Here is a 23,859-nt window from a genome sequence, read left to right as displayed (position 1 = left end):
TAGTCTGTTCTTATTTGTGGCTGTTTGGAAGTCTAGATAGGGTGAATTTATGAAATAATCGACTTCCTTTAATCATGAATTTCATTGACTCTGCTAAGTATTTTATCAGAGCTTCTAATGAGTATCAGTTTGTCTGATTTGAATTTTTCTTCCTCTCCTCTGTTTTTCCCTTTTTTCCCCCTTTGGTTGTTTGAGGGTACTAAAAGTGAAATGGTTATCAAAAGGAATTTGTGGACAGGAGTGGAATTATGAATTGAGTGGTCTTTGTATTAAAACATTTGGACTCTAGTAATTCTACTTTTCCCTAATTTTTTTTCTTTTGTAAGTGGATTGATATTTGACTAATTGTTTTCATCCATTGCTAGCCTTTGGATTCTGTGAGTACAAGGAGCCAGAATCTACTCTCCGTGCACTCAGATTATTACATGACCTGCAAATTGGAGAGAAAAAGCTACTCGTTAAAGTTGATGCAAAGACAAAGGCGCAGCTGGATGAATGGAAAGCGAAGAAGAAAGCTTCTAATGGGGTATGTTTTCTGTCGGGGTATCTTTTCTAGGCCAGGCTGTGCTATTTCAGTGTAATGCTTCTCATTATAAATGAATCTAATATGGGGCTTCAAAAGATCATCATGTATGTGCTTGTGGCTTAAATGTCGGAGGGTATTTGATAGTTTGTAGTTATTTTAAGTCTTATCTACCCATAGTGGGTGGATGACTGTTGGTTTGCTTGTTCCAGGTTGGGATGAAAGTAGTAAGGGAGGCTGGACAAGGTTAACTTGCCAGAGAAAACACTGGTACAGACTATTCCAAACAGAGCTAATTCATTAAGGCAGCTTTGTAAGTAAGTACAAAATATATTTCAACCTACACAATTTTTCTTAGTTTCCCTCTCTTTTAGAAGTACACCAACTCTAAAATGAATGAAACTCTGATTACTTGCCTTAGCTTGGGGGATTTATTCAAGCTATGCTAAGTGAAGATAAAATAAAGGACATGGTTGTATATTGTATTGTAATGTATACATTATTACTCCCTCAACAAAGTGAAACATAGCTAAAACTTGAGTATATATTTCCTTCATTTCTCTTCTTAGTTCCTTTTTGGCATCTCATGCTGAACAAATGCAAAATAGATTTATTATTGCCTTCTCCCAACACAAAACCAGAAGTGTCTTTCGCTGTCATCAAATTTTTATTATCTTTCAAAATAGAAATTGCTTTCTGGGCCTGGCGCGGTGGCTCATGCCTGTAGTCCCAGCATTTTGGGAGGCTGAGACCGGCGGATCACGAGATCAGGAGATCAAGACTATCCTGACTAACATAGTGAAAGCCGGTCTCTACTAAAAATAGAAAAAATGAGCCGGGCATGGTGGCAGGTGCCTGTAGTCTCAGCTACTTGGGAGGCTGAGGCAAGAGAATGGCGTGTACCCAGGAGGCGGAGCTCGCAGTGAGCCAAGATCACGCCACTGCGCTCCAGCCTGGGTCACTGCACTCCAGCCTGGGTGACAGAGCGAGACTCTGTCTCAAAAAAAAAAAAAAAGAGAGAAAGAAAGAAAGAAATCACTTTCTGCTGGACGTGGTGGCTCATGCCTGTAATCCCAGCACTTTGGGAGGCAGAGGTAGGCGGATCACCTGAGGTCAGGAGTTCGAGACCAGCCTGGCGAACGTGGCAAAACCCTGTCTCTACTAAAAATACAAAAAATTAGCCTAGCATTGTGGCGGTTGCCTGTAATCACAGCAACCCGGAGGCTGAGGCAGGAGAATCGCTTGAACTGGAGAGGTGGAGTTGCAGTGAGTTGAGATCGAGCCATTGTATTCCAGCCTGGGCAACTAGAGCGAAACTCTGTCTCCCTGCTGCCAAAAAAGAAAAAAGAAATACCTTTCATGTCCCCTCCAAGTCCTTTGTTTAAAGAAAAAAAAACAACAACAACAACAAAAAAACCAAACCCAAAAAGCCCACAAAATGAAGCAAAGTATAAATAAGCAATTAAATGCCACCTATAATCCCATCATCATAAGTAACACTAGATAGTTTGGATGTATGTTCTTCTGGACATTTTTCTGTGTATGAATGTAGTTTTTTTCTTTTTTGACACAGAGTGTCTCTGTCGTTCAGGCTAGAGTGCAGTGGTGTAATCTTGGCTTACTGCAACCTCTGCCTCCCGTGTTCAGGTGATTCTCCTGCCTCAGCCTCCTGAGTAGCTGGGGTTACAGGCATCCGCCACCACATTCAGCAAATTTTTGTATTTTTAGTAGAGATGGGATTTCACCATGTTGGCCAGGCTGGTCTGGAACTCCTGACTTCAAGTAATCTGCTCTCCTTGGCCTCCCAAAGTGCTGGGATTACAGGTGTGAGCCACCATGCCTGGCCAAATGTAGATTTTTGGTTGTTTTTTGGTGGTTTTTTTTTGAGATGGAGTCTCACTCTCTTGCCCAGGCTGGAGTGCAGTGGCGTGACCTCAGCTCACTGCAACCTCCACCTCCCAGATTCAAGTGATTCTCCCTCCACAGCCTCCCAAATAGCTGGGATTACAGGCGCCTGCCACCAGGCTCGGCTCAGCTACTTTTTCTGTTTTCACTATGTAGGTGAGGCTGGTCTTGAACCTTAGGCGATCCGCCTGCCTCGGCCTCTCAAAGTGCTGGGATTACGTGCAAGCCACTCTGCCCGGCCAGCATTGCCTGTATTTCTAAAACAAGTATAATTTTATCACACTCTTGCTTATTATGTGAGACCCATCCTTAATGATTTTAGATTTCTTACAGAAAAAAGACCCCCCTCCCCCCCCCTTTTTTTTTTTTTCTGACTCCATCTTGCCCTGTCGCCCAGGCTGGAGTGCAGTGGCAAAATCTTGGCTCACTGCAACCTCCACCTCCTGGGTTCAGGTGATTCTCCTGCTTTGGCCTACCGAGTAGCTGAGTTTATAGGCACCCGCCACCACCCCTGGCTCATTTTTATATTTTTAGTAGAGGTGGGATTTCTCCATGTTTTCCAGGCTGGTCTTGAACTCCTGACCTCAGGTGATCCACCTGCCTTGGCCTCCCAAAGTGCTGGGATTACAGGCGTGAGCCATGGTGCCCGGCATAAAGCCCATATTTTTAGGATGACATTCAAGGCTCGCTCCAGCCCACCTTTCTAACTTCCTTCTTTCCTCCTCTGCACATACTACTGCATGTACCTCCACAATCTTCCTTTTTGCTTTGCTGGCATCTCATGTCTTTGTTCCCTATCCAAGCTCCCTGTTGAAATTCTATCCATACTTATAATTAACATGTCCCTTGATTAATATAGACTTTATCAGCCTACCCTCAGTTTCTCTCAGACAGAATTAAGTCCTCTGTTCCTGTATAAAGCAGATCTTTGTAGCTGTTTTAGTAAATATTGTTTATATGTCTCTCTCTTTCACAGCCCTTTGTTACCCATCTCATTCCCATATCCTCTTTCAACCCCCATCTCTGATTACAAATAGAAAGGGTGATAAGTTTGTGGGCTGTGTCTGTTTAATCTTGTACCTCAGCAGCACCTAGGACAGTGTCTTGCCTAAAGCAAGGACGGAATTAACATTTGTTAACAGTTGCTTATCTGTCAGTCTTACTATCCTAACCCTGCTTCATAAGGAAATTATATTTATATTTTATTTCAAATCAGTAATACTGCCTGTCACATCACTAAAACCTCAAAAAAACAGAAATGTTTGAAATAAGAATTTTCAGGTTTGCCTTGTTGTGATGACTGTATACTAACTAGTTAAAGGTATGGATTCAGTACCTTCAAAGTGTTCTGATTTGCTAGGACTCTCTGTTTTCTTGTGTTTAATCTTCGGTTTGTGAGGTCATTTAATTTGTAGCATTTGTAAATGTTATACTGAAAAACTCTGAAAATGAAATAAATCACTATACTACGTATTTTTATAAATAAGGAAAGGTGACTTGGCATTTCTTGCTTGCTTGCTTGCTTTTTTTGGGGTGAGGACAGAGTGTTGCTCTGTCACCCAGGCTCGAGTGTGGGGTGGTGTGATCTCTGCTCACTGCAACCTCCTATTCCCAGGCTCTAGTGATCCTTCTGCCTCAGCTGGGACTACAGGTATGTACTACCATACCTGCCTAAGTTTTATATTTTTTGTTGAGATGGGGTTTCACTGTGTTGTCCATGCTGGCCTTGAACTCCTGGACTTAAGTGATCCACCTACCTCAGCCTTCCAAAGTGCTAGGATTACAGGCAGGAGCCACTGTGCCCAAGAAATGTTGATTTCTTGTATAATCAACATTAGCCAGAGTAACCACACTTCAGATCTGTTTGTTGGTCTTCAGGAAAAGCAATATGTGTCTGGATGTGGTGGCTCACACCTGTAATCCCAGCACTTTGGGAGTCCGAGGTTGGAGGATCACCTGAGGTTAGGAGTTTGAAACCAGCCTGGCCAACATGGTGAAACCCTGTCTTTACTGAGAAAGAAATACAAAAATTAGCCGGATGTGGTGGCGCACACCTGTAATCCTAGCTACTTGGGAGGCTGAGGCAGGAAAATCACTTAAACCTGGGAGGCAGAGGTTGCAGTTAGCCGTGATTGCGCCACTGTAGTCCAGCTTGGGTGACAGAGTGAGACTCTGTCTCATGAAAAAGCGAAGTTACATGCAATAAAATCACACAGAAAAATTATTTTTAATAAAATGAAATTAAAACAGTTGACAGACATCAGTTATATGATTTATTGTTCCAACTGTATATGTGTATTTCTGAGTGCCCTTTGGCTTCTTGCCCAGTGGTACTTGAAGTCATAGGATAAACATGGCATATTTTCCTAGTGTTAATTTTACTCAACAGTATAGGTTAAAAAAGCATTCTATCTGATGTAAAAAATTTTTTTCAATAATGTAAGCAAATATTACTATATAGTGGAGTAGATTAGAGATTTGCCATGATTTTTTTTTTAAGGGTGGTTTTGGGTGGAGGGAGGTAGGAAAGCGGGAGAGGAAAGATTGGAGGGAGGGAGCAGGCGGAGGGGGGAAGATGGTGGGTGCGAGATAGGTGGCCACTGGCGCCATGATTTTTCAGCATAAAAATATGACATGGTGATTGTTTTTTATTCTTGATCGTTGATTAGTTGGAGAAATTTAGAAGGCTGTTACTTAAGTAGAGGATAGGAGAACGAGACATTGAGAACCCTTTGTGTTGCTTTATTAGGCATTTTCCTCTGAGGCGGAAGAGAAAACAGTTCCGTATTTCTCATTGATTAAAAAGGAAACATGAGTTTGTCTAGGAGAGCAATATATTTTTCATGATCCAGAATTTTCTTTCTTTTTTTTATGAGATGGAGTCTCGCTGTGTTGCCCAGGCTGGTGTCTACCTCCTGGGCTGGGCTCAAGCAGTTCTCCTGCCTCGGCCTTCCAAGGTGCTGGGTTTACAGGCATGAGCCACTGTGCCCAGCCATATTCAGAATTTTAAGAAGAATTTTGGACATGTATAAGATATCTTGTCAAACAACTTGACTGAACAGTTTAATGTAGATTTTGCAGAATTTACAGGAGTAAATTTTTTTCTTTCATTTCTTACTGACCTTTAGTAGTAAAAGTATTCTGTGTGAGGTGGCCATGCTAATTTAGTTCATGTCCTATTGCTTTCTGGCTGTCCAGCAAAAATAGCATAGGAGACAGTATATCTGCTTGTATGTCACAAGTCACAGTTAACTAACCATGTATTCAAGAATGAACACTGACAAGTGCTGGAAACACAGTTATTCTCTGGAAAGAACCTGTTAATAGAGGACAGCTGCTGCAGGTGAACATCTTTGTCTGGAAATTAGCCTAGTTGAGTCTACATTTTCTCAAAAGAAAGAACTCTGCATTTCCTTAAGTTTTTTTAAAAGGTTCGTACTTTGCATTCTAGAACTCATTGTCAAAGAATGAGCCCAGCAGAGCTGTTTAACTTCACAGCCACTAGCTTTACTATTGAAATTTTAATTTCTCTGAAAAGAACCAACTAGGTGGGCCATGTAAACATTACAGATAATCTATCAGCTTCCTATATGGCTGAATCCTTGACCTTTTGTTTCCCAGTATTACTGAATATGCTTTCTGGTTTCTCCCGCTTCGCCCTCCAAAGTCTCACTCTTATCTCCCAGGCTGGAGTGCAACCTCCACCTCCTGGATTCAGGCAATTCTCCTGCCTCAACCTCTTGAGGAACTGGGAGTACAGGCACGCGCCACCACTCCTGGCTAATTTTTTGTATTTTTAGTAGAGATGGGTTTCTCCATGTTGGCTAGGCTAGTCTTGAACTCCTGACCTCAGGTGGTCCACCCACCTAGGCCTCCCAAAGTGTTGGGATTACAGGTGTGAGCCACCGCGCTCGGCCATCTGGTTTCTGAAGTATAAGAAAAAAACGGAAAATCAGAAAATTGTGTATGGTTGATATTCCAGAGATAGAGCTTTAGATGAAACTTGCCAGTCTGTGGAGTGTCTTTCTAACCTGATCATCTACCATAATCAGTTTTTTTTTTTTTTAAATATTAGCAATCAGTTAAGATTTTTGGGTTAATAAACTTTTCTTCTAAAAATGTGAGTTAGTTAATTCCAAATGCTTTTATCTCTAATTCAGGTAAAATAGCCATATTGATATTTAAATTTTGGTTTACAGTGGAAACAATATAAACTCAATTTAGGGCTTATACGGATTTTTTTTTTTTTTTTTTTTTAAGGAGTCTCGCTGTGTCGCCCAGGCTGGAGTGCAGTGGTGCGATCTTGGCTCACTGTAGTCTCTGCCTCCCGGGTTCAAGTGATTCTCCTGCCTCAGCCTCCCAAGTAGCTGGGACCATGCCTGGCTATTTTTTTGTGTTTTTAGTAGAGACGGGGTTTCACTGTGTTAGCCAGGATGGTCTCCATCTCCTGACCTTGTGAGCCACTGCACCCGGCTGGGGAATTTTTGTGTTTTTTTAGTAGAGACGGAGTTTCACAATGTTGGTCAGGCTGGTCTCAAACTCCTGACCTTGTGATCCGCCCACCTCAGCCTCCCAAAATGCTGGGATTACAGGAGCGGGGTTTTTTTTTTGTGCGGCGGGGAGACAGTCTGGCTGTGTCTCCCAGCCTGGAAGGGAGCGGAGTGATCTCCGCTCACTGCAGTCTCCACCTCCTGGGTTCAAGCAGTTCTCCTGCCTCAGCCTCCCGAATAGCTGAGATTACAGGCACGTGTCACCATGCCCAGCTAATTTTTTTTAACTTTGGTAGAGATGGGGTTTCACCATGCTGGCCAGGCGGGTCTGGAACTCTTGACCTCGTGATCCGCCCGCCTTGGCCTCCCAAAGTGCTGGGATTGCAGGCGTGAGCCACCGTGCCCTGCCAAGTGGTTAGTTTTATAGTAACACGTAATGCCTTATATTTATCTGTGTCATAACCCATCTGTTACTCTGTATTGGTATAGCTTGAGGAAAAGAGCGCGTTTTTCAATTTGAATTTTACTCTGTCTAAGTGCAGCATTTTTCTCACCCTACCATCTTAAGAATTCGTTGCTGGGTGCGGTGGCTCACGCCTGTAATCCCAGGACTTTCAGAGGCCGAGGTGGGCGGAACATGATGTCAGGAGATCGAGACCATCCTAACACAGTAAAACCCCGTCTCTACTAAAAATACAAAAAAATTAGCTGGGCGTGGTAGCGGGCACCTGTAGTCCCAGCTACTCCGGAGGCTGAGGCAGGAGAATGGCGTGAAACCGGGAGGCGGAGCTTGCAGTGAGGTGATATGGTGCCACTGCACTCCAGCCTGGGCAACAGAGCAAGAAAAAAAAAAAAAAAAAGAATTGAGCAAATTATTTTAAGAAATAAAATGTTGGCCGAGCGCGGTGGCTCAAGCCTGTAATCCCAGCACTTTGGAAGGCCGAGACGGGCGGATCATGAGGTCAGGAGATCCAGACCATCCTGGCTAACCCAGTGAAACCCCGTCTCTACTAAAAAATACAAAAAACTAGCCAGGCGAGGTGGCGGGCGCCTGTAGTCAGCCCAGCTACACTGGAGGCTGAGGTAGAAGAATGGCGGAAACCCAGTAGGCGGAGCTTGCAGTGAGCTGAGATCCGGCCACTGCACTCCAGCTTGACAGCCACTGCACTCCAGCTTGAACGACAGAGCGAGACTCCGTCTCAAAAAAAAAAAAAAAAAGGAAGAAAGAAAGAAAATGTTTGTTGAATATATACCCATTGGAGACAGCTTTCAGAATGCTGGTGGTCAACTTAGAAAGTTAGTGCTAAGTTACGTTGTTAAGGAGCCACAAGGCATGAAACTCACCTTGAATAGAGTTGCAGGAATTATGACCAAGAGCCAGGCATGTATGCACATGAGCATGGTTCTTGTATGTATCTGAAAATGTGCACAGTATATGTTTACCAAGTAAGTCTTTAAAAACTTTGGGGCATGTACCACTATTGTAGCACATTAGAAGCCAACAATTTCCCCCACATAGAGGGAATAATCTAGACTTCTTAGAAAATAATAATTATTATTATTGAGATGGAGTTTCGCTCTTTTGCCCAGGCTGGATTGCAGTGGCGTAATCGCTGCTCACTGCAACCACTGCCTTCCGGTTTTAAGCGATTCTCCTGCCTCAGCCTCCCAAGTAGCTGGGATTATAGGCATGCACCACCGCACTCGGCTAATTTTTGTATTTTTAGTAGAGATGGGGTTTCAGCATGTTGGCCAGGCTGGTCTTGATTGAACTCCTGACCTCATGATCCAGCCCCCCTCGGCCTCCCATAGTACTGGGATTACAGGAGTGAGCCCCACCACGCCTGGCCAGAAAATTACTGATAAAGACCTACAAATAGTTACTTTGATTCCTTCTTAGTGTATGGTTTCTATAAGTGGTATTCTTGCATTGTAAGAACTCGTAGAAACCAAATAGGAAATAAGCCATCATTTCAGCCCCTAAACTCCTGATTCTGGCATTTTGGTGTATTTAGCAATCTGATGTTTTTGTTTGTTTAATCTACATACAATTTTGTTTATTCTGTGCGGTAGCTTTCACAATTAACTTAAAATTGTATTTTGCCTTTACTGCATAACTGAATTTTCAGCCATTTAGTATCTGTTTAAAAGAATGAACTATTACATACAGTTGTTACTATTTGTGTACCTATTGAGCAAAACAGTCTGAAAACTTGTGAATGGTTTGCAGATGTGTTATAGAGTGTGCTAGTCCTGAAATTTAGGGGCCAGAATTTTTTAGCTATTACAAAAAAGAAAATGAAAATGAGCTAGTATCTCAGGAATAGTGAAATTTAAAAAAAATGAAGCTTTTATGATGTTAAGAACAAAACCAACTCTGTGTTTAATAGGACTACAGAGATGTTTTTGAGAGAACATGTATGTTTGTTAACTGTTGTTGTAGAGTGATTTTGATTTTCTTGCTTGATTTTTCTTTCCCCTGAATTTGCTGTTTTCTTTAAGAATGCAAGGCCAGAAACTGTCACTAATGACGATGAAGAAGCCTTGGATGAAGAAACAAAGAGGAGAGATCAGATGATTAAAGGGGCTATTGAAGTTTTAATTCGTGAATACTCCAGTGAGCTAAATGCCCCCTCACAGGAATCTGATTCTCACCCCAGGAAGAAGAAGAAGGAAAAGAAGGAGGACGTATGTGTTCTGACAACAACATATAATTTCTACCATTTGTTTTTTATGATATCACTCTTATGCTTTGATTACATGTCAGTTTTCTTTTTTCTTTCTTTTCTTTCTTTCTTTCTTTTTTTTTTTTTTGAGATGGAGGCTCACTTTGTCTCCCAGACTGGAATACAGTGGCGCAGTCTCAGCTCACTATAACCTCCGCCTCTGGGGTTCTGTGGGGCGTTGTATGTGATCTAGAGAAGTTTTAAAGTAGATGGGAGAATGCGCATGGGTTATATGCCATATATCCCTCAAGGGATCCACTTGCCTCATTCTCCCAAAGTGCTGGGATACAGGCGTGAGCCACCACTCCCAGCCTTAAAATTTTTTAAAAATTATTTAAAAAAATAGATTAAAAGTACATTTTAACCTTTTTGCAGAGACAGGGTTTCATTATGTTTTCTAGACTGGTCTCCAACTCCTGGGTTCAGGTTATCCTCCTGTCTCAGCTTCCTAAAGTGCCAGGATTACAGTCGTGAGCCACTGCACCTGACCCTTATTTTACTTTGTTTGCCTGTGGTTGTTCTGTCTCTGTTCTAAGCAGGAAACCAGATCTGATTCACTGAAGATTTCCACCCACTCTTAATTTTTAGCTGCCTTTCTTTAGAAACTATGTCGCATTCCCCTCCCTGAACAATAGTGGTATTGAATAATCAAACTGGAGGATTCTGAAAGAACAGTACAACTTGAAACATTCCTCCTCAGTGAATTGATTGCTACCTCTTTGTCGCCCTAAGCTAATTGAACAGTGGGCAGTCCAGGTTGAAAGAAAAGGTTTACTTATTTCCTTTGGATAAACTTAGATAAATTATAGGAAATGTTCTTTTAAAAATAATGGAAGAAACCAGGAGTGGTGGCTGATACATGTAGTCCCAGCAGCTGGGGAGGCTGAGGGGAGGTTTACTTGAGCCCATGAGCTTGAGTCTAGCCTGGGCCACAGAGCGAGACCCTGTCTGTAAAGTAAGAAAAAAAATCCCACAAATATTGGAAGTGTTTTGTTTTATTTATTTATGTTTTTGAGACAGTATCTTGCTCTGTCACCCAGACTGGAGGATGGTGGCACAATTACGGCTCACTGCAGCCTTGAATACCCATCCTAAAGTGATCCTCCTGCGTTAGCCGCCTGAGAAGCTGAGACTATAGGCATGTGCCACCATACCCAGCTATTTTTATGTTTTTTGTAGAGACGGGGTTTCACCATGTTGCCCAAGCTGGTGTTGAACTCCTGAGCTTAAATGATCTGCCTGCCTTAGCCTTCCAAAGTGCTGGGACTACAAGCGTGACCCACTCATAGCCAGTGTTTTATATGCATCCATTATATAATAAAAAAGTACTACCTTGTGTATATATTATGATTAGTTATGAATGGATGGTTACATTTTACATTATTTTAAATTTGAATGCCTTTTTAGGCCATCTTCAGTTTTCTTTGTGGCCAGAGACATTATTATTATTTGGTATGTATTTCCTCATTTGGCCATAGAACTTTCTTTTTTGTTCTTCCCCCCCCACTGAGATGGAGTCTCACTCGGTTGCCCAGGTTGGAGTGCAGTGGCTGCGATCTTGGCTCACTGCAAGCTCTGTCTCCCGGGTTCAAGCAATTCTCCTGCCTCAGCCACCATGCCTGGCTGCTTTTTTGTATTTTTAATAGAGACGGGGTTTCACTGTGTTAGCCAGGATGTTGTCGATCTGACCTCGTGATCCGCGTGAGCCACCGTGCCCGACCCATAACTTTTCTAATGAGGTGTATTCTATTAGGAATGGTAATTGGTAGGGTCAGTAAGGTACAGGGTAATTGAGGCCTGTAGAGTTCATTCTTTCTCTTTCTTCATTAGTGGGAAAGGAGAAAAATAACATATTTGTTTGATATGGATTGGGAGGAGATAATAAAATCTTCCTCTGTGGCAGGAGTTATGGATAAATATTGTTGGTATGATTAGAAAGCCCTGCTACTATGAGATCACCTTCTATATTTCCATTTTTTGGGGGTGTTCGAGTATCCAGAGAGGACGTGGTGTGTGATCAGTTATTGTGAAGAGAGTGAAATCACTTTTATTCCCAAGTAATTTGAAATCAAGAAATTATCACAAAAGTGTACTGTATTGTTCATGTCGTAAATGTATAGGCCATTGCTTTGCAGAGTAGTATGAGCTCTGTTTTTCTTTTTTAAAAAAGATTCTTGGTGGATTTTTTCACAGATTTTCCGCAGATTTCCAGTGGCCCCACTGATCCCTTATCCGCTCATCACTAAGGTTCGTTTAAATTGTAGGCTTTGACAATACCTGTGTTTACTGCTGATTGTTGATTTGTCATTCTTGTCTTTGTGATTTTTCACTATTTAACTTTAGATTGTTAGATTTGTTATTGTGGATGTTCTATTTACTTATTTACTCTTTGAGATTTATACAGAATATCTAACCTTTAACTGTTTATGCTGAAGTAGGTTGTTCTTTATTCATTAGCTCCTTTGCTCATTTTCTTTTAGGAGGATATAAATGCTATAGAAATGGAAGAAGACAAAAGAGACCTGATATCTCGAGAGATCAGCAAATTCAGAGACACACATAAGGTAGTATTCTTGTCTTTTCACTTGATACCAATCTAGACTTTTTACAGAATCCAAAGCAAAGAGACAAAAAAACAACCTTAAATTAGAATATAATTTTAAATGCTTTTTATAGGTTTAATTGATATTTAGATAGAAAAAAGAAACAGAAGACCAATACCATATTAAAGTAGTCCTTGACATATTGTGCTTAGTTTTTTCAGTTACTGACTATTCTGCAGTCATCTCACTTTAATATGAATAGAAGCTAATTTTATTTTTAGATTTCAACATAAACATCAAGGTCAGACTTAGATTCAGGGGGCAGCAGGATAACATACACTGTAGTGTATTTCTGGGGGCAGTTATTTAACTTGATCTTAGGATTACCTTTCTTTAGAGAGCTGAGATTAAAATTTACATTTTATATTTGTATAGATTTAAGTTGAGTGGGGGAGATTTTAAAAAGTAGGTCAGTGGTTACCAGACTTACCAAATTTTAGATGCATGGAAGAACTGTAAATTCCCATAAAGCTAATCTATTCATTGACCCCCACCATTATGATAGAGATCATATGGTGACTAATGCAAGATGAAACTCTCAGCTTGGAAAGTAACAAGGAATAGGATGTAAGTATGAGCTTCTGTTTTTTATTATATTTATGGATGCCCCCTCAGAAAAATATGCAAAGGGGTAACTGGCTTGGAAATGGGTATTTATGCATAGTAAATCCCACTCACGAGTTTTGCCTATTTGAAGCTTCTCTCAATGACAGTGCATCTGTGAATGTTCGCTGGTGTTGAAAATGATGCTTTTGGACGGTGCAATGCAAACACTGCATGACATGTATTTTGATGGTAGAGATAATAAGGTGTTGCTGGTTCTTACTGATAGACTGAGAGATCTTTAACTCAGTGAAATGTTAAATGTTCGTTTTCTCTTTTATTCTTACTTTTTCCCATTGCTTTCAAAATCTGTAGTTCACAAATAATGCCAATGAATCAGTGCTGCTGAACACTTACTATCCAGATGCCCAGCCCTTGCTCATATACACAGTGCTTTTTCAAGAATTAAATGTGTCTAAGAGCACAAACATAATTCTCCCAAAATTAATTTTGAGAGTTGAAAAGGTGGTCTATGGGAAATCATTTTAGATGAATAATTTTGGTTAGGTATAATACTCAAATTCAGGACCGAGTAAGCTTAAAAATGGTATATGGTTGTGTGTGTGGTTTACCCCCTTTTTGTTTTTATTTATTTGTTAAACCCTGTCATGTTATTGGTAAATTATGAGGAAATCATGTTTTAAGAAAAATTCGAAAATATATTTGCTTTAAAGTTTGGGAATCTGTCAGGCATTTTACTGCCTTAGTATTATTTCACTGGAGGGAATGTTTTGAATTTTCAGAATGTCTTTTCAAAATAAAAAGAGATCAAAATGAAAAACCAAAACAGTTTTTTTTTTATTGGGTGGTTTGGCTAAAAGGGTTGTTTGAAACTTCAGTAACAAAAAATGAGCTCAGTGAACCTTTGCATGTTTTGGTATGAGTTTATTAAATAACCACAGACTGTCAGGGTATCAGCGTGGCAGGGGGCGTCCATTTACAGCACGGATGAGTCTGAAGAGAGAATGAGGTAAGATTTATGATTTTTTAAAAATCTGTCCTTTCCTCTTCATTACTTTCTTACGTGATTTTAGACTCGCCTCATTTCCCTTCTCCAGTCTTTATTTAAAAAAATACATGTATATGTTTACATGTATACATATACTTATATACATGTGTATATATATCTCTCTCATATATAAACTTTAGGAAACATTTAGTATGGACTAGATTCACTCACTTTTTCATTTACTTAGAATCAAACTTTTGAAATGAGTTCTGAAACAAATGGTTATTTTATTACTGAATATAAAGAGCACAGTGAAATAAGCAAGAATTAAAAATTGAGGAATTCTACAGGAAAATTAGTATTGGAACAGCTAAAATATTCTGTAAGTATCTATTTCAGAAATAAACAAATTTCTTTATAAGTGTATGCCATTGAGGTAAGTTTTATATAGTCTAGCCTCATTTTACAATATAAATTTTTATATTCATTAGAACTGTTTCAGAAATGAGATTTTTTCCCCCTTTAATAGCTGTCAGTTTCTGTCCTCTTTCTGTCATCTCATTTCATCCCTTTGTAATTTCAATGTATTCAGTTTTGGCTTTGCCTGCATTCTACTTCGATACAGACTGGCACAGCAACTGAATATGTTGCTCATACATTAGCTTTTCTTTCATAACCTGCTATCAGTTCTCTGATCCATGAGGAAGAGAAAGAGAGTATCTGACAGGTAAGATTGCTTTTTAAAGTTGTTTTAAATGCATTACATGACTGAGAAAAGAAAAATGCACATTTTATTGTTGCAGTTTAAAATTTCATTTCGGTGAAACTAAACGTGAAACAAAAGGGATAAATGTGTTTTGTATTGTTTTACCTGTTTGGGATATTTTTTTCTGAGTTTGTGTAGAAACCGTGTGGTACACTGGTAATCTTTTCAGGGTACAAACTTGGTCTGACTTTGTTATTTGGTTTATTTGTGAACCATGTACTTGCTCTTCCTCCCAGAAACATAGCTTGTAGGCAAGGTTAATCCAGTGTTGGCGATCCATGTCCTAGCACAGCATCTGTAAGTTAATGCACAATCATTCCTTCCAAGGATGGATTTATCATTGTAAATATATTTTCATTGTCTTACAGGCATAATGGGCATAAGTGTATTGCTTTTAAATATTTTAAATGAAACTATTACAGTTACATATATTTTGCTTGAAGTGAGTGATTTTCAAACTTTTTGTATTTGGTGGGCTGTCCATCTTGTAATGGTGGGAGTAAATGTTTCCATAGATAATAAAGCAGTTCTTGGCTGAATTCAGCTTGTGTTTCTTTTGGAGGGTGGGCAAATCAGAGGGCAGAGATTATTTAGTTGCATTATAGGTATTCTTCTGTACCACTTGCCCTTTGAAACCCTCAACTTGAGGTAATGCGCAGTCTGGAGTTTTAATTAGTATTAATCATCTTGTGGATTTACGGAAATCCATAATGGACAGAGTTGAGTTTTAACCAATGATAGTATTTATAGAAAATATTTCGAACCACCACATTCTTCATGGTCATTTTAGTTAGTACATAGTCATTGAGTGGCCAGCCACACCTGACACAATCTCCCAGCATCCAAGATTGGAGATTCCTGGTCTGTGTAGAGTATATGGTTTTGCACGAAATCTTTCTAGTCTTGTGATTGCTTCAGTTTAATTTGTCACATAAAACCACAAGTATTTAATATTAGTGTATCAGTGGTTTGGTGTTTTTGTTCCCAATATTGGGCATTGCGCCGGGAAAAATCTGAATACTGGAGCTACAGAGTTAACTCTAAAAGTGCTTTTATTGGTTTCTAGAAACTGGAAGAAGAGAAAGGCAAAAAGGAAAAAGAAAGACAGGAAATTGAGAAAGAACGGAGAGAAAGAGAGAGGGAGCGTGAAAGGGAACGAGAAAGGCGAGAACGGGAACGAGAAAGGGAAAGAGAACGTGAACGAGAAAAGGAGAAAGAACGGGAGCGGGAACGAGAACGGGATAGGGACCGTGACCGGACGAAAGAGAGAGACCGAGATCGGGATCGAGAGAGAGATCGTGACCGGGATAGAGAAAGGAGCTCAGATCGTAATAAGGATCGGAGTCGATCAAGGTAAGTCTTTACAGAAGTTGCTGTTTCCTAATAGCTTTTATAGAACCTACCGGGTAGTCCTCCAGAGTACCATTTGCATTCATGGAATGAGAGGATTTTTTGTGTGTGTGAGACATTCTCACTCTGTCACTCAGGCTGGACTGCAGTGGCTGAGCATGGCTCACTGCAATCTCCGCCTCCTGGGTTCAAGTGATTCTCGTTCCTCAGCCTCCCAAGTAGCTGGGATTACAGGTTCATACCACCATGCCCAGCTAATTTTTTGTATTTTTGGTAGAGATGGGGTTTTGCCATGTTAATCAGCCTGGTTTTTGAACTCCTGGCCCCAAGTGATCCGCCTGCCTCAGCCTCCCAAAGTGCTAGGACTAGAGGCGTGAGTCACTGCGCCCGGCCTGAGAATTTTTTTTAGAGACAACATGGTCTTTGTCTGTCTCTCTCTCTCTTTCTTTGTCTCTCGCGCGCTCTCTCTCTCTCACACACACACACGCACACTCTCACTCACTATGGGTGAAAGTAATAATTTTCAACTCTGGTTAATTTCTGTCTGAAGCCAGTTTTTATAGAAACACAGTGGCCACTCAGTGTTCTGGGCAGACATGACTCCCTGCTGTCTCCCTGGGTCCGTGGGTATTTTTTAAGTTGTTATTTTCGTTGAAGTTCTGTATACTGAGACATCAACTCTAGCACCACATCTTTTTAGCCCCTAGCATTTTTATTTGATTTTTTAGCCCACTGCACTGCCACAGCTTAATCTTTCTGTCTATAAATTTACTATCTACCTCTACCTCTGGCTCCTAGTAATTTTACTCTTTGGAAGGTTTTATTTTTTATTTAAATTTTTTAAATTATATTGGTTAATTTTTTTTTTTTTTTTTTTTTTTTTTTGAGGCATGGTCTTGCTCTGTCACCCAAGTTGGAGTGCAGTGGTGCAGTCTTGGCTCATTGCAACCTTTGCCTCCCAGGCTTAAGCAATTCTCCTGCTTCAGCCTCCCGAGTAGCTGGGACTACAGGCACATACCACTGTCCCGGACTAATTTTTGAATTTTTTTTTTTGTAGAGACCAGGTTTTACTATGTTGTCCAGCTGGTCTCGAACTCCTGAGCTCAGGTAATCTGCCCGCCTCAGCCTCCCAAAGTGCTGGGATTACAGGTGTGAGCCACCATGGCCGGCCTTATATTGAATTATTTTGATGAGTCATCTCATTGTTGAGCAATGAGGTATAGCAAACGTGGACAAAGGAAGAGGAGAAAGCAGCAAGGAAGAGAGAAAAAGCTCCTTTTTCTTCAAGCTAGTTTTAAAATATACATTACTGTGTTGCAGTTTCTTTCTTGATTATGGCTGGAGGGAGTTCCACTTTAGGTCATTTCACCTAATTGCTAGAACTAGAACTGGAAACTCAACCTTTAGTAGGCATTAAAATTATTTCATTCTGTCCATCCCTGATACAGTCATTGAGAGGTTGGTATGTATAAAATCCATCTCTCATATTTATGGCATAAGTGTATCCATGAAGAGTATATTTCATATATACATACTAAATACACATACATGCAGTTATTTGATTAGATCCTTGGCACCATACTATATATAATCTGCAGTTTGGTTTTACTACTTTTTTTTTTTTTTTTTTTTTTTTTTTTTTTTTTTTTTTGAGACGGAGTCTCGCTCTGTCACCCAGGCTGGAGTGCAGTGGCCGGATCTCTGCTCACTGCAAGCTCCGCCTCCCGGGTTTACGCCATTCTCCTGGCTCAGCCTCCCGAGTAGCTGGGACTACAGGCGCTCGCCACCTCGCCCGGCTAGTTTTTTTTTGTACTTTTTAGTAGAGACGGGATTTCACCGTGTTAGCCAGGATGGTCTCGATCTCCTGACCTCGTGATCCGCCCGTCTCGGCCTCCCAAAGTGCTAGGATTACAGGCTTGAGCCACCGCGCCCGGCCTTTTTTTTTTTTTTTTTTTTTGGAGACAGGCGTGCTCCGTCACCTTGATTGGAGTGCGGTGATGTAATCATAGGTCACCGTAAACTCGAAGTCCTGGTTTCATAGGATCTTCCCACATCAGCCTCTGGAGTAGCCAGGACTACAGGCACGTGCCACCATGCCTCTTGGCCTCAAGCAAGCCTCCTGCCTCAGCTTCTTAAAATGCTGGAATTAGATTTTATCATTCTAATTAAATATTTGAGGACTTTCAGTGCTGATACTTATGAAAGTTCTAACTTAATCCATGCAACATGTCAAAATTCTCTGTTTTCCACGTTTGCCAGCACTTACTCCTTGATTACTAGTAAGCTAAACTATCTCTTTTTTTTTTTTTTAAACAGAAGATTATTTTACTATCTCTTAACATATTCATTAGTCCTTCATATTTCTTTTGGGAATTAACAGTTTTCCTTTTTTCTGTTTTACACCATCAGGGGATTGACTGTTACTCCAGTATATGATGGGCATTAACTAATCATTCATTTTAATGATTTGTAACTATTTTATATTTAGATTGTATTTGTTTTCTGACATACCATTAAGCATTAACATTGATATTAGAATGCATTTTAGGATTTGTGACTGCAATTTATGTCTTTCTCGTGAGTGTAGAAGAGGTTATATAGTTCTCTGGAAATCAAGTGCTAGATTCTGGCCTGTGAGATTTTATATTATTTCATAATGTATGTTGTCCTCCTTTACTTTGGTCTTGAAAACAAAGTAGACTGACAGGTTTGTAAAATATTTTGTTTACATTAGAGAAAAAAGCAGAGATCGTGAAAGGGAACGAGAGCGGGAAAGAGAGAGAGAGAGAGAACGAGAGCGAGAACGAGAACGGGAGCGAGAGAGAGAGCGAGAGAGGGAACGGGAGCGAGAAAGAGAAAAAGACAAAAAACGGGACCGAGAAGAAGATGAAGAAGATGCATATGAACGAAGAAAACTTGAAAGAAAACTCCGAGAGAAAGAAGCTGCTTATCAAGAGGTAAGTTGAACAAATGCTTTTATTCTTATCTTGATATCCCTTAATAGGTTAACCAAAATTTATAGAACGCTATGTCTAAACTTTTAAAGCTTTCAAAATTTTAATTTTTTTAGCGCCTTAAGAATTGGGAAATCAGAGAACGAAAGAAAACCCGGGAATATGAGAAAGAAGCTGAAAGAGAAGAAGAAAGAAGAAGAGAAATGGTAAGATTCTAGGCCAAAGTAAGTGATTTTTCAGGTATAAAGTCAGATTATATCTTCACTGCTGACTACAAGTAACTTAATAATTGAAATGCACATGCTTCTCTGTTCATGGATAATTTAATTTTTATGTATTTTGAGCATTTTGAGCCAATTTAAGTACACCAAAATCTTTTTTCCTCTTTTCAAATTTTTGCTGCATCCAAAGTTATCTTTCTGTATACCATCAAAGTAAATTTGTCATAGTAATATTTAAGTCAAAAAGTTATTAACTTATTTTTAAGAATCTGCATATTTTTAAAATTGTTGAATTGTTGTTATTAGATGTAATAGTTGCATTTCAAATTCCATAAGTTAAGAGTAAGAGATTCATTTTATCTCATGGATTGTTTGCTGTCAGTTTAGAGTTAGGTAGGCATTAACCTTTAAATTGATTGATGAACATGATTTAAATTTCTGCGTTTCTTAAAAACTATTTCTTATAGTATCATCTACCTTAAAAATGGAATTAAAAAACATATACATACATACATGTAAACGTGTATATATATATGTATATAGGTTTTTTTTTTTTGAGACGGAGTATTGCTCTGTCATCCACGCAGGGGTGCAATCTTGGCTCACTGCAACCTCCTCCTCGCAGGTTCAAGTGATAAGCGATTCTCCTGCCTCAGCCTCCCGAGTAGCTGGGATTACAGGTGTGTGCCACCACACCCAGCTAATTTTTGTATTTTTAGTAGAGATGGGGTTTCACCATGTTGGCCAGGATGGTCTCAAACTCCTGACCTCAAATGATCTGCCTGCCTTGGCCTCCCAAAGTGCAGGGATTACAGGTGTGAGCCGTATTTTTCATTTAATAAGATGATCTCCAGTTTTGTTGGTGTGCCTAGGTATTGTATTTTGAAGATTATATTCAAAGAGCATATTTATTGTACCACGGCCTACAGTGGTATTTTATACATATCTCATTTTACAGTAAAAACATTTTATGTACAACTGTAGAGAGAGAGCTGTGCAGATAGCTCCAACTTAAATTAGAAAATATTTTCTCGGCCGGGCGCGGTGGCTCAAGCCTGTAATCCCAGCACTTTGGGAGGCCGAGACGGGCGGATCACGAGGTCAGGAGATCGAGACCATCCTGGCTAACAGGGTGAAACCCCGTCTCTATTAAGAAATACAAAAAACTAGCCGGGCGAGGTGGCGGGCGTCTGTAGTCCCAGCTACTCGGGAGGCTGAGGCCGGAGAATGGCGTGAACCCGGGAGGCGGAGCTTGCAGTGAGCTGAGATCCGGCCACTGCACTCCAGCCTGGGCGACAGAGCGAGACTCTGTCTCAAAAAAAAAAAAAAAAAAAAAGAAAATATTTTCTCTATAGAAAACAGTAAAAATACCATTTCCCAGTCTAGCCCAACAAGTTTATTTAAACCAAATAGCTGGATACATTATACATTTATAAATATGGTTTAAATTCTGGGATCCAGGAGAAACTTTAGTTTCATTTATTGAAACGGCCATGTTTTTCCTAAAATTATGTGAAGAGAAATTCCTATAAATCTTCCCCTTACTCTTGGTTAATGTCTGAGTCTGAAAAATCTGTTTACACGAAAAAGGGAAAGGTAATCTTTATTGCTTTTATGTTATTTTTATACATTGTCCTTATTTCCTCAAAGGCCAAAGAAGCTAAACGACTAAAAGAATTTTTAGAAGACTATGATGATGATAGAGATGACCCCAAATATTACAGGTAAAGAAGGCTTGTTCTGTGGACTCATACTTGGTTTTTTATTAGCTGTATTTTCCCATACGCACAGTTGATGATGCAGGTTCACTAAGTGGAATAAGAAAACAAGAAACTTTCACATCCCGTGTAATAATTACTTCTATAGCGAATATACTGTTTTCTTGGGAGAAAAGACCTATCAGAAAAGTATCAACGTTTCGATGCATCTTTTGTGCAATAGGGGAGCCCATGATAGTATTATATCAAATAATACTATTTTTATCTTTGTGTGTTGTAAATAGGTCTGATTTTTAAAAATTTTTCTTGATGTTTTTTAGAGACAGGGTCTTACCTTGGCTGGAGTGCAGTGGCATGATCATAGTTCATTGTAACCTTGAACTCTTGGGCTCAAGCAATCCTCCCTTTGTAGTCTCTTGAGTAGGTTGGACTATAGGTGTGAGCTACCACACCTGTCTCCTAGGTCCAATTTTTATAGCAAGTTACAACTAATCTCTGTAACTATCTGGATTTGTCTAGAAATTTTGGTCTCCTAGCAGTTTGACCTCTGTCTCTCACCCCATCTCCAAATTGATACATTATTGTGAAGTAAGAGTGTGACAACTGCCTTCTCTCATTCTTTGTTCCCATGGCATTTTCAAACTACTCTCATTCTAGTATTTATGACATTATAGCAAAATTGCTTGTTTTGCTCTTCCTTCCATCCAAACTGTAAGTTCCCTGGGGATATAGACAGTGTCTTGATACTATTTTATCTATAGTTCTGTTTTATCTGTAGTATTTTATCTAATTTGTCTGACATGATACAATCATAGTGAAGATATTTAATATAGTTTAATACAATATAGCCAAAATAATTAAAACATTGTAATTAGTTGCTTAAATTTAAAGAGTGCCAGGGATTTGGCTTTGTAGAAAATGCCATGAAATCAGTAAAATTATTGAAGGCTAGAAGCATAAAGTGGCAATGTATAACGTCAACATTCTGAGAAGTAATGAACTGCTAGATAGGAGAGAACCTGTGCTTTCTGTTGATTCTGCACTACTTTCTGAGATATTTTTTACAAGTGAATAAATTGAGGATACAGAACTCTCAGTGCTACTAATGCTACTTTATATATTTTTTTAGGTTGGTATCTAGGAAAACGAAAATTATTTGTTGGGTATTCCTTGTGAAATAGGCACAAAATGTGAGCTGCCTTTCTGAAAGCGACTATTTTACTTCTTTAAACATTTATTAGAATGACTTTAAGGATGAAGGGAACGTAGTGGTAAATGACAAGATAATGCTTATTTGTTATACATTTACAGGTAGAGAACACACTCTGGTGTGTTCTATAAATATGGAACATTAAGACATTCTTTAACCTCTTAGCATGCAGGTTGTAGTATTGAAAAGAGGTGCTGTTGGAGATGTCATGTGTACTGCTCAATGATCTGAGTATTAAATGAAGCCTTTTATCATTCACTTTTACAGAGGAAGTGCTCTTCAGAAAAGATTGCGTGATAGAGAAAAGGAAATGGAAGCAGATGAACGAGATAGGAAGAGAGAGAAGGAGGAGCTTGAGGAAATCAGGCAGCGCCTTCTGGCAGAAGGGCATCCAGATCCAGATGCAGAGCTCCAGAGGGTAAGATACTATACACCATCCACATGATTTTGTTTTAAGGTTATCATGTCATCTTAAAGCCAACTATGATGCAGTTTAATTTATAGTTAAGGGAAATGCATTTTATGCTCCATGTAACGTGCTATTTTGTGGAACGTTATTAGTACTTTAATTACACAAGTTGTCAGTATTAGTTGATTTACAACTTCACTCTAAACATCCTGCGGATGTCTTATTCATTTGTTTTCTATGTATGTCTTTTTTTTTTTTTTTTTTTTTTTTAATGGAGTCTGGCTCTGTCTTCCCAGGCAGGAGTGCAGTGGTGCGATCTCAGCTCACTGCAACCTCTGCCTCCTGGGTTCAAGTTATTCTCCTGGCTCAACTACCCAAATAGTTGGGATTACAGGTGCCCGCCACCACGCCCAGCTAATTTTTGTGTTGTTAGTTGGAGACAGGGTTTCACCATGTTGGCCAGGCTAGTCTACCTCAAGTGATCACTGGCCTCGGCCTCCCAAAGTACTGGGATTACAGGCATGAGCCACTGCACCTGGCCATTCTATTGTATGTCTTTTTTTTTTTTTTTTTTTGAGACGGAGTCTCACTCTGTCACCCAGGCTGGAGTGCAGTGGCTGGATCTCAGCTCACTGCAAGCTCCACCTCCCCAGTTTACGCCATTCTCCTGCCTCAGCCTCCAGAGTAGCTGGGACTACAGGTGCCCGCCACCTCGCTCGGCTAGTTTTTTTGTATTTTTTTAGTAGAGACGGGGTTTCACCATGTTAGCCAGGATGGTCTCGATCTCCTGACCTCGTGATCTGCCCGCCTCGGCCTCCCAAAGTGCTGGGATTACAGGCTTGAGCCACTGCGCCCGGCCTATTGTATGTCTTCTAATGCCACTTTGCTAGAATCTGTTATTTCTGTAGTTGAACCTGTTCTTCCTATAATTTGCTCTGACACTTACTTTCTGTGATTTAAATTCCTTCTCTATTGCCATTCAAAGTATTTTGTTTTTATTTATTTATTTTGAGATGGAGTTTCACTCTTGTTACCCAGCCTGGAGTGCAATGGGCGTGATCTCGGCTCACTACAATCTCTGCCTCCCGGGTTTAAGCGATTCTCCTGCCTCAGCCTCTGGAGTAGCTGGGATTGTCTAATTTTTTATGTTTTGTTAGTAGAGACAGGGGTTCACCACGTTGTCCAGGCTGGTCTCGAACTCCTGACCTCAGGTGATCCACCCGCCTCGGCCTCCCAAAGTGCTGCTGGCATTACTGGCGTGAGCCACCGCACCCGGCCAGTATTTTGTTTTTAAAATAAAGCTGTTTCCTTTTTTGTTTTTTGTTTTGTTTTTTTTGTTTTTGAGATGGAGTCTCGCTCTCTTGCCCACACTGGAGTGCAATAGTGTGATCTCTGCTCACTGCAGCCCCTGACTCCTGGGTTCAAGGAATTC

At 40.1% G+C, this 23,859-nt stretch overlaps 1 protein-coding gene across 1 annotated transcript in view; it reads left to right on the top strand.

The window, feature by feature from the left end:
- RBM25 (RNA binding motif protein 25) overlaps positions 1–23,859 on the top strand; it is a 66,205-nt gene that overhangs the window by 30,191 nt on the left and 12,155 nt on the right. Inside the window, exons 6-14 of the mRNA XM_031668010.1 lie at positions 366–526; positions 9,421–9,606; positions 11,838–11,891; positions 12,125–12,208; positions 15,632–15,918; positions 18,650–18,872; positions 18,986–19,075; positions 20,741–20,814; positions 22,286–22,436. Of these exons, the coding sequence (XP_031523870.1) occupies positions 366–526; positions 9,421–9,606; positions 11,838–11,891; positions 12,125–12,208; positions 15,632–15,918; positions 18,650–18,872; positions 18,986–19,075; positions 20,741–20,814; positions 22,286–22,436 (1,310 nt within the window). The remainder of the gene's footprint in view (positions 1–365; positions 527–9,420; positions 9,607–11,837; positions 11,892–12,124; positions 12,209–15,631; positions 15,919–18,649; positions 18,873–18,985; positions 19,076–20,740; positions 20,815–22,285; positions 22,437–23,859) is intronic.

The sequence above is a fragment of the Papio anubis genome, chromosome 7 (assembly GCF_008728515.1).
Source record: "Papio anubis isolate 15944 chromosome 7, Panubis1.0, whole genome shotgun sequence".
NCBI classification, from domain to species: domain Eukaryota; kingdom Metazoa; phylum Chordata; class Mammalia; order Primates; family Cercopithecidae; genus Papio; species Papio anubis.
The sequence above is the reverse complement of the archived record's forward strand: the minus strand, read 5'-3'. Positions and strand labels throughout refer to the sequence as shown.